Genomic DNA, 10,638 nt, shown 5'->3' on the forward strand with positions numbered 1-10,638 from the left:
TGACCAGCAAGGATACCCTGTTTGTCATTTCTTCTGCAAGAGCTGAAACAAGCTGGCTCATCTTCAGTTCTACTGGCAGTGTGATACAAGGCTCCTCCTTCTACTTCCTACACCAATTGCTTCCTTGCACAAGAAAAATACCCACATGAGCAAGCTTTGGTTATAGAAATTCACAGGGGGAGGGGAAAGTCAGTGCTCTTGCAACTGCAGAGCACAGAGACATTCAATCTTTGTATTCCACAGCTCAGCTTTGAGTTTCGGGGAATACTTGAGGACTGGACAGCTTCAGGCTTACAAAGAGTTCTTCTTTTCTGGACTCAAAGGCAGATATGAATATGTATGAAGGAGGCAAGGGGCTAAAGGACATTTTAAGACAGCATCACACCCCAACATAACAGATAAAAGTCTAGTGGTACTGTAGCTGAATGTACTAGTGCAAAGAGACTAGAGGCAGCTCCTGGACAGCCATCAGTTTTGCTCATTCAGGTGCGTGTGATTTTATCTGGAGGCATGAAACCCGTGTCACCCAGTGTTCGAAGTGCCACTCTTCCATTCGGTCGTATCACCAAGTGAGTTATACTGCCATTGTTAAGAGACATTCGCAGCCAGCCTTCTGGGGGGAACTGCAGTGCTCTATTTAAAAAAAAAAAAAATTCCGTTCAGAAACAGTCATATTAACATGCTGCTCACAGCATCACCTGCTGTTCCAGGTAAGGGTTAAAAAAAAAGAAAATTTTTGGTCATTCTGCAGCTTGCTTGCAAATGCTCCCACATTCAGCCTTGCAAAACATATGCTTTCATGCAATTGATACCAAAATGCGGCATTGATCACTGGACCAGTGCCAACAATGCACCTGCATAAGTAGAGTCCAGCAGATGGGAACAATTATTGTAGACAGCATTAATTCAAATGGACAGAAGGTAGAAGCTCTAACGTAGTCAGGGTGCTGGGAGCGCTCTGAGGAGCCTCATAACAAAACAGGACTATACACGGCATCGGTTCAACCTGGTCACTGAGCCACCTGCAGTACCACAAAACCCTGCGCAGCTCAGGATGAGGAGAAGATGGCTCACCCCCTCAACGGCCTCCTCCGCAGACCAAAGACATAAGTGTCAAACAGCACGCAGGGTGGTTGGACTAGATGACCTTAAAAGGTCCCTTCCAAGCCAAAGAGTCTACGGTTGTATGATTTTAGCCTTATCAACATGGGTAAATAGGCAACAACAGCAGAGAAGTAGTAGTAAGATGGGATTCATTCTAGTTGCCCACATGTGCCTATGCAAGAAATTCATCAAAACTGCTTTCTGTCCGCTATATTGTTCCCCAGAAGTGGCAAGAAAAAGTACCTTGTGCTTTTTATAGAAACACAGTATCACAGCTTGTCTCCAGCTATTCTAAAATTCCTAACGGAACAGCCTCATAAATTCAGTCAATTGTAGTGAACAGCTGGAAAAATACCAAGATGTCTCAAACATCTTTTGCCTCGGATACTGAGGAATAACTTCGGTTCAGCTCTTACGAAAGTCTTTTAGAAAGGCTAAAAAAAGCTAAATAACAGGTACAGTCAAGCTAGATTCAAGGGAACACTATATGGATTGTGTTCAGTTGTGATACCTGATAGCCTGGAATAGAAGGTACAGAAGAGAAATTAGAAAGAAGAGGGAAGAAACAGGAAAGAGAAAAAGTATACAAGTATTTCAGAAAAAGCCTAGGTAGCAGCAAGGCAATCTTTTTTGGCACAGGAAAGAATATTCTGTTTATCTGATCAATAACTTCAAAATTGCTATAGTTAGAGCTCTAAAGCAGTCCACAGAGCAGACAGGCTAGCATTTAACTAGCTCAGCTAAATAAAGCTAACTGAAATTGTTGTAGGTATTGATCAGATTACAGTTTAATCACATCTGTCCTGCTCAAGACAAATTATCTTACAGACAGTGCTTTATTGATAAGGAAGAGGAATAAAACAGACTCAGCTGACTGGATACAGAGACAGGCCAAGATCCGGAACTGTCTTCTCCTTCATGAACAACCTTGATGTTAGCAGAAAGATCCGCTCCTCCCCTCTAAGCCAATACTGGATGTTACTGCAAAAACACACTACTACAACCTGAACACAATACAAAAAATTTCCATTAGTAAAGAATTCCCAGAACTAAATCAATTTTTCATTACGTGAGATGAAATTCACGTCACCTCAAAGACTCATCCAGTCAGATGCTCTATTTGTTGTCTTTCCCAACAGTCCACACAGGCATTGTCCTCAGGTTTATGGGAAGCAGAAGCATATGGTATTAAAGAGACTGTTCAGATGTACAAAAAGGTTTGAAGTCTCACCAATTTAGCAATTTTCACTTCAGAATTAGAATGAAAGTGTTCTAACTTTCAAACGTGTCCTGTATCTGAGAATTAATCCTGTGACAGAGTTGCAGAAGCAGCTGCTCACAGTGCAGGCACTGATCTCCATCCACTTGAAACAATCCAAATCAACACACCTCCTACCTCACCAGTGCCATACACCAGCACCACTTCGTAAAACTATGACCTTTTAGAAGCCACAGATAAAGATGCAATCTGACACGTACCTGCACACAATATAGCGGATCACATTGGCATGGCAGACAAAGATCTCGTAGCTGTCTTCTTCCTGCTTTGCATCAGCTCTATGAATGAAGTTTCGAAAAGCAGCCTCAATTCGAGCTCCATCTTCGTAATACTGCTAATGGCACAGAGTTCAGAATTAAACACAGCTCAGAGCAGCATGTGCCATCGCCTGCATTTGCAGATGGGCTGCATCTTCTAAAGAGCTCCTCCTTATAGGGATGCACACTTGAGGCTGAACTAATACTTAAGGACTGTAAGTTAACTGTTCCATACACTTATTAGGCAGAAGAAAAGTATACAATTATCTAAGGTCTATGATGAAAAGCATCAACTCAGACACTGCAAGTTATCGCTACTGTCAATATGAAGTACATTTAAAAAAACCCAAAACATACCAAGTAAAGAAAAAAGAATTAAGTAAAAAGTTACCACAGCTTCTGGTTTCCAGTGAGAGACTGGAGGGTCTGGTTCTATAGGTGCTCCCTCTCTCAGCAGATCAGTACTAATTTTTTTGACTCCTGAAAGATTAAATATATGCTCAGGAAGGAGTTGTTACTTCACATGCCACTGCGAACAGGCCCACATCTCTACATTCAATACATTTTTCATGTTCTTTCTTCAAGGAAGCCTTCCTCTCCATCCTAAAGACTGTTTTAGTCTACACACTTTCTGTCAAGGGGTGTGAATCTCTCCAACACAACTGCTTTGCCACCAGCAAGACAAAGTTTATTCCAACTGAGAACAGCTAGACCAGCTTGGCACAGAAAGTTGAGTCTTCCCAGTCTGCTGCATTTCAAAGAAATGCACTTGCAAGGATGTTAATCTAAAGTTGTATGTCAGTTAATGCTTACTGCTAATTAATATTAATGCTACATTTTTATATTTAATACTTATATTAATATTTTAATCTCTTACTCTGAGGAAGGAAAGATGTTTAGGTGAGAGTTTTTTGTTTGTTTGTTTTGGGGTTTAGGGCTGGAAGGGTTCTTTGGGGTTTTTTGTTTTGTTGTTTTTTTTGAAGCAGCACATTTAAGAAAACAAAAACAGAATGGTTAAGAGAACTGACATTCTGCTAGTCACACCTGAGTATCCACTAAAATACCAGACAGAATTACGTATAGTCAAATATATTTAGTTTAGACTCTAGTATGTCTGAATGGCAGTAGAAACAAAACCACAACCACCCAAAAACCCATATAAACAAAGCACCCACATTAAAAGATCCCTATACTTTTGTAAGTGTGCCTCATCTTCCGCTGCACATAAGATAGCACAGCACACAAGAAGGGCCTGTTGGCTAACCCAGCAAGCATTAGTACAAGAACTGGAGTTTATGATCCTCATCTCTCCTGCACTACTGCCCTCTGAGACTGAGGGCTAAGTCAACCCTGATGACGTGTGGCAGTCTTTGCTTTACAAAATGCGTAAGTGAAGAGCAACTGGCAGAGTTCTCGTACACATGAGTACATACAGATAGCAGCTAGTCACTCAGAGGGGCAGACCCCTCTTGTATTTTTAAAGATGAACTGGAAACAAGCAGAATTAGGGTTGTTAGTTTCTTTATAAATACAGACAGGTTCATACAGGACTGGAAGTTGGCTAAATAACAACATCTCAACCTTAAGGACAAGCTTAGAATTCTACTGGAAGCAGTTTTAAGGATCAGAAGACAATGAAAACTTAAGGGAAGTCACTTACCCGGGAGATGTTTGCTTATAATTTCAGTTGTTTCAGTTGCTCTAGTCATGGAGGAGTGGATAATCTGATCAAATTTTAAACCCAAGCTTGCGAGCCTGTGTCCAGTCAGTTCAGCCTGCTCTCGACCTTAAAAATTATATTCATTATATAAATTGGTGACATTCACGTAAGTGCCTCACACAAACTACCATTAAAGTTGTCCAGTAGGCATAAAAGGTCTCCATTGATGCCATATTTTTTTTTCCTTTCAAAAAAATAATTGGACAACATTTTTACCAGAGTCACTACTTATTCAGGTCAAATTTTTTGGCCAGACAATTTCAAGTCAATTTTCAAATGTTTGGTGGGTTTTTTTATTAAAAAAAACCAATAAAAATCAAAACTTATACAGAGACTTTTGCTGAAGTATTCAGCCAAGTATCCCTGCTAGGCCCATCCCAAGGGAACCACTTCCAATAAAAGACCCAAGCCATCTGCCATCTCTATGTTCAGGGAGTGTAAAAGAGGTAACTGTGTCAAACAGATCCACTCAGACCCGAGAGTGCATTTTTCATAAAGGCAACATCGGCTTGGAACAGTTAAGAACCACAGCACTTGGGCAGGCTAGGGAAGGCTTTATTCCGTCTTTCAGGTAGGAAGGTAAAAAGACAACAGACAGTTTAAGCAACTTAGCTAAGGCACAGGATGAGACAGGATTAAGATTATACTTCGTTACCACTTTAAGATAGCACCTTAGTCCTGAAATTAGCATTTCACTCCTGTTTGCACACTGGTGATTAAGGCTTGGGGGAAAAAAAGGTGTTTATAGTAAACATTTGGGACCAGACTTCCAAAACCTTAAGCAGCACTACACAACAATAGCTCTTCCCCCCTCAAAACAGTGTTGGCATACCTTATAATCAAGGAAGTGTCCACTGCTTTTTAAGTACGCTATTAAAATAATACTAATTAACATTTGAGACCTAGTCACATGATCAATGAATTAACACAGACAGAAGTTATCCTCATTCCATACAACTGATTAGTACTATTCCCAGAAACAGTGCTTAGTAGAAAAAGTGAAATGTATTTAATTATAAACACTCCAACTGAAAGTCAGGGTAATTTTTTTTTTTTTATATACAAATCAGCAAATTAACTAACAGAAACATAAGCCACCTTTTAAGAGAAATCCATCCCAAAGTTAATCATGGAGCCAAGCTTAAAAGCTCGGCCTTAGGGAATTATGTCAGCTAGCATGAAAATTTGCTCAAGCAACCTTCAGATAATTGGAAATTTCCCTTGTGAAGTTTTTTTACAACCGAGGGAAACCCTGTAAAGCACATTTTAATGTTTGGATTTAGAGGATCAAAAACCGAAAAAACAAACTTATTGATGACACAAACAATCCAGAAAGTGAATTAAGGTTTGGCAGTGAGACCCAGAACAGAGTTACTGACCTGTACTCGTCAGGACAGCAGCATGCGAAATAAATTTTCTCAATGCTTCTAATAATACATACCAAGTGGGGTCAGAGTTCTGTCTTTATCAGCTCGGCCATCCAAGTTATATTGAGAATGACGGATAAGGAATATATGCCTGGTAGCTTTTGCTTTGCAGTGATCTAAGCGTGAGGCAAGTTCTTCTTCCCCAGTTTCTTCATTTTTCTTTTTGAGGTTGATAAGAGCCAGTGGTTCCCGTCTATAAAAAAAACCCACACACAATTAAAATGTCATTTTTCGATAGGGGAGACTAAAAGGCAGAGGAATTTTACAGATGGGTTGCCTTGCCTTATTTCTAGATGTAGCTGAAGTACTAAAATTGACTACTTAGCCATTTATATTGCAAAACTGATTCAAACCATTGTGCGAGAGCTATAAATAAAAGCCTGCAATAACAAAAAAAGTTAATGCCATAGGTTAAAAGGGGTAACTGACACAGATAAATTTGCTGTTTAGCAACAGCCACCTCTCAATTAATTCTTGGGGAAAAAAAAGCAACAAACGCAACAGAAAAAGGTAAACCCTAATGCAAACAGATGGTGTACACTCAAACATAAGAAAGCTACAGTCTGTCTGGACAAGAAGATTATCAACACTAGCAGAGACTTTACAGTTGAAATCCTGATGATTCAATAGTTGTTCTTGGGATTTTTACTGATTTGCGGCCACAGGTATAATGGTCATTTTTTTGACAAGAAAAACTAACCATGAAAAACTAACCCAGGAAAAGAAGAAGAGGTGTTGACTGATCATAAAGGAAAGAAAATGTTCCATATCTAAAAGGTCCTGTGATAACACCTACAAAATTTGCATTTTATCAGTCATATTTATGTCAAATTACTAACCCCTCCAACAATATCCTCGAAAGACTCCAGTTTTCTGCAGTGCTCTTCAAGAATTATTTAGTGCTTTAAACTAGGTCACGTCAGATCTCTCCAGTAACACTTTTTTTATGTCCAGCCTGGGGCGTTTATTTATCCTTTCATCTTTTCCAGCACACTCTCCCCTCATGCCACTTTAATCTTTCTTCCATTTTTTCACACCACACACTAGTCTCCCCTTCTGCACACTGTAACCTTCCCTCTTGCACATCACCCAGACAGTTGATCTGGTTCCTCAGGAGGACACGGGGCACAGAGGATCTTCCCCTCCCTCAGTATCACAGATTAGTGAGACAGATCTCCCGCTGCTGACACCAACACTGCACTATCATCAGCCCTGTCCAAATCTTCCACAGATTAGTCTTCTGGTCCCCTCTCTGCACTGATCCCCTACCCCATTAATACAAATCCTTTTGCTATATCACTCCACCTCAGAGCGTAAATCCTTCCCCTTGATTTTATACCTAATGAACAGTTCATTTATTTAACTCATACCAGATCTCACTTCTTCCATTATTATAATTAAACGTGTTTTTTCATTTGTTTATAGATTTTTAACGAAGAATATATTTTTTTATTCAGTTTGAGGCAAAGTAATTTGGTCATAGAAAATTGCTGCTTCACATACCTTTTTCTACAGTTCACAGCAAGACTGGCTTTAAAAAGCCCTGCTTCCATTTTGCTTTAGTAAAGACATGATTTCTATTAAACAACGACGCTCAACACATTCCTTAAGCTGTTAAAGTTCAGCAAGGCATTAAAAATGAAACAATGGTCCAATAACAGGAAGTTCCATTGCTATTTCATAGGATACTTCCTTTTGATTCAGTATAAACTATATTGCTGGAAAGATACATTAGGAAAATAGAAAAAATGTCTGGAAAAAATCAAGCACATTTGTTAAGTAATGTAGGGATTAATTCATCCTGTGGCAGAAACACGTAACAAGAAATGTCTGAGAGAAAGTCCTGCCCTGCCCCCTCCAGTACCTCTGAAATTACTCAATGGTAACATGCACCTTGAAAAGCAACAGATGCTTTAACAAGTCATGAGAAGATAACCAAGCTTAACAATATTTTTAGCATAAGCTAGTTTTAGAAAGTTTATGAGCAAGAAAACTTTTAATACTGCTAAGACTCAAGTAAGTTCTTTTAGGCTGCTGAAACTCAGAAGCTGACAAATGCAATTTTCCGCATTCCCTTATTAAAAAAAAAAAAAAAAAGCCCAAGACAGTAGCTGGACAGAACTTCGCTAAAAAGAAATGGCAATGCCAGGGACCATCTTTAAACGCAATTAAAACAAAATTATCACTTAATCCTTACAGTGCCCTTTTCACCTTTCTTCCAGGAAGCTCTGCATGTCACCGAAACGCAGCAGTCAGCCTGATAAATGTTTTCATTCTTGCAACATACTTAGAAATCCAGGTATTTCTAGTTTCATTTCTAATAAAACTATTTGCAAGAACCACTCAGAAAATATAGGAAGGTACTTGAAGCCCAGAAATTCAGAGAATGATTCAAAGCTTTTCCCACACCACCCCCCAAGTCTTCCAGTTAAGAGAAACTTAATTAGAACAGCTTTCAGATGAAGTATTTCACATGAATGAAACTATATCTAGTCTTCTCCAAGAACCAAGAGGCACAATTCCTGTGCGTAAATCGTTCTCACCCTCCCTCCCCCAAAGAGAAGTGGTCAAGATGCTTTGTGTATTTTTAAGTCATTTAACAACTTTAGGTGCTAAATGTTTTTGTCAACGTCATCCAAAAATCAAAACCAACACTCCAGCCAGGTACAGCCAAAGCCAGACCACACCAACTCGTAGACGCCAAGCAATAGAAAACTAAAATTGATCTGTGAGAACGTATTTACATAATACACTTCCACTGTTTGCACACTAGGATGTATGGTGATATAGTACATTATCCTTAACTGCTGTTAAGTGTTACCTAGTTGTGTTTGTTCAGGCAACCGTGACAGCTACATCAGTTATACACAATCTCTGCTTCCTGAATTGGGTAAAAAAACCCACAAGTAACACAAGTCTGAAAGTACTCCAGAATCCTTAAAGAAAATCAACCTTTTAGCAGAACGAGAAAGGCCAGGATCTGCAGTTAAACAAGTAGCTTTAGTACATCCCTCAATGTAACTGTGTAACCAGGTATAATCTTATTTAATGAAAGTTTTATTTTTAGAATTAGGGTGTACGTAGCCCCATTTATATGAGCATTTGAGTCTGTCGCATCTCAAACATCAAAACAGGATGCATTATACAATAAAAATCTGTCAGTGCTTAAGTTTGGATTTACTATGATTAAACTGGAGCCTGACATTAAGTCTCCCTGGGGAGATAATTCTACCAGACAGAAGCTAAATGAGCCACAGCTCAATACAGATATTTGCACGTTCTAATTAAAGAATCAGAAAAAATGTCGTTAACCCTTGGGTGAATGTATTTCAACACTATGAAGAACACAACTAAGTTAAGTTGCCTTTATAAGGATTTAAGAACACTAACTGGCAGTTTCATGGCCAACATAAGTGGCAGGTCTACTACATGCCTAACACATGCAGATGTTTTTCATTATTATTGTTACTATTAAACAGAAAAATCTTGGTGTAGACGTAAAGCAATACTGGGATAAGGTGAACACGGTGTTAAAAAAACAAAACAAAACACAACCACCACCACACAAAACAGGCACGTCTTCTACACAGCGCTCACGTTTACTTTGCTTTGCAATCTCACTGGATGAAAGCGTTAGAATAAAGGGATCTGCACGTCTTTACAGAGGGGAAAGTCTCTGAGCTGCCTAAAACAAACCACAGGGAAGGATCCCTTCAGAGTACCGGGGTGCTCCAGAATTTTTTCAAGAATTTTCAAAAATTTCAATTATATTCTGCTTTGAACGCTTCCCACCAAAAATTCCAGCTGGAAGAGAGTCCTGCGGAGTCCCGACTCGACCCCCAGCAGCGGGGTGCTGCCGCCCAGGGCTGCGCACCCGCCACAGCGCATTCCTGCCGCGGGCCAGCGCTGAGGCAGCTCGCACCGGGGAGCCCGGGCCTCCCCTTCCCGTCGGAGGGGCGCTCACCCCCAGCCCGGAGCCCTCAGACACCGGCTCCTCCACGCACGGCACCGACTGGGGGGGTTCAAGGGCAGCTCCCGCCGCCTCCGCCAAGGCGGGGATCCCTCCGGGCCCCTCACCACAGCGGCCGCCCGGGAGCGGGATCCCCAACCTGGGCGAGGGAACAGAGACCCCGCCACCGCAGCCCCGCCGCGCCTCACCTGTCCCAGTTGCTGTCCCAGTAGCCGCCGGTGCCGGCAGGTCTCTCGATCCAGCCGGGAGCCGGCGGGCAGGAGGCGGCGGCGGCCGGCGGCAGCAGCAGCAAACCGGGAGGCGCCGCAGAGGCGGGGGGAACGGCAGCGGCGGAGCCCCCTGTCCGTGGCTCGGCGTCGCCGCCGCGGGCCGGCTGCTTGCTCACAGCGACGGCGGAGAAGAGGACGGAGCCGCCGGCCAGCCCGCAGGCGGCTAGCGCCAAGGCGCGGCGGAACGACATGGCGCGGGCGGCTGGCCGCGTGCCCCTTCGGCCCCGGCGCCGCCCGCCGAGCCGAGCGGAGCGGAGCGGAGCGCAGCGCCCCGCCCCACCACGGACGGCGCGCGGCGCGGGGCAAGATTCCTCCGCGAAGGCTCCCGGGGCGGGGCGGGGCGCCGGGCGCTGCACAAGCGGCGGCCCAGCCCACCCTGCACGGCCCCTGTCGCTCAGCTGCGGGGTCTGAGGCACTCTGGCGGCGCTGGGCACCTGAGCCCACCTCAGGACGGGGTCCTCGGCCTCGGGCCTGTCCTTTGGGGGCAGCCCGAGCGCAGCCTCCCTCAGCCAGGCTGCTCAGGGGCCGGCAGGCTGAAGGGGCTGATGCTGCCTCGCCCGTCGAAATCCGGTTTCTGCCCCAGGCGGGCCACTGGCGGCTGGGCAGGGAGAT

At 42.9% G+C, this 10,638-nt stretch overlaps 1 protein-coding gene across 1 annotated transcript; it reads right to left on the minus strand.

Annotated features, from left to right (window-relative positions):
- Positions 1-291: 291 nt before the first annotated feature.
- Positions 292-10,397, minus strand: PGAM5 (PGAM family member 5, mitochondrial serine/threonine protein phosphatase). Its single transcript, XM_082007920.1, has 6 exons — positions 9,946-10,397; positions 5,802-5,980; positions 4,301-4,426; positions 3,032-3,120; positions 2,584-2,717; positions 292-633 (listed from the first exon to the last, which is right to left on the minus strand). Exons 1-6 carry the CDS (start codon positions 10,215-10,217, stop codon positions 483-485), a joined length of 951 nt encoding a protein of 316 aa, XP_081864046.1. The 5' UTR covers positions 10,218-10,397; the 3' UTR covers positions 292-482.
- Between the last annotated feature and the right edge of the window lie 241 nt (positions 10,398-10,638).

This window comes from Phaethon aethereus (genome assembly GCF_964289735.1).
Source record: "Phaethon aethereus genome assembly, chromosome: 17".
In the NCBI taxonomy this organism is placed as follows: Eukaryota; Metazoa; Chordata; class Aves; order Phaethontiformes; family Phaethontidae; genus Phaethon; species Phaethon aethereus.

Excerpts from the sequence above, each read along its gene's own strand:
- PGAM5 (XM_082007920.1), bottom strand. The coding sequence starts at position 10,217 with ATGTCGTTCCGCCGCGCCTTGGCGCTAGCCGCCTGCGGGCTGGCCGGC. Across the intron at positions 5,981-9,945 it reads TGGGACAGCAACTGGGACAG|ACGGGAACCACTGGCTCTTA; the intron begins GTGAGGCGCGGC and ends TTTTTTTTATAG. Across the intron at positions 634-2,583 it reads ATCCGCTATATTGTGTGCAG|AGCACTGCAGTTCCCCCCAG; the intron begins GTACGTGTCAGA and ends TTTTTTAAATAG.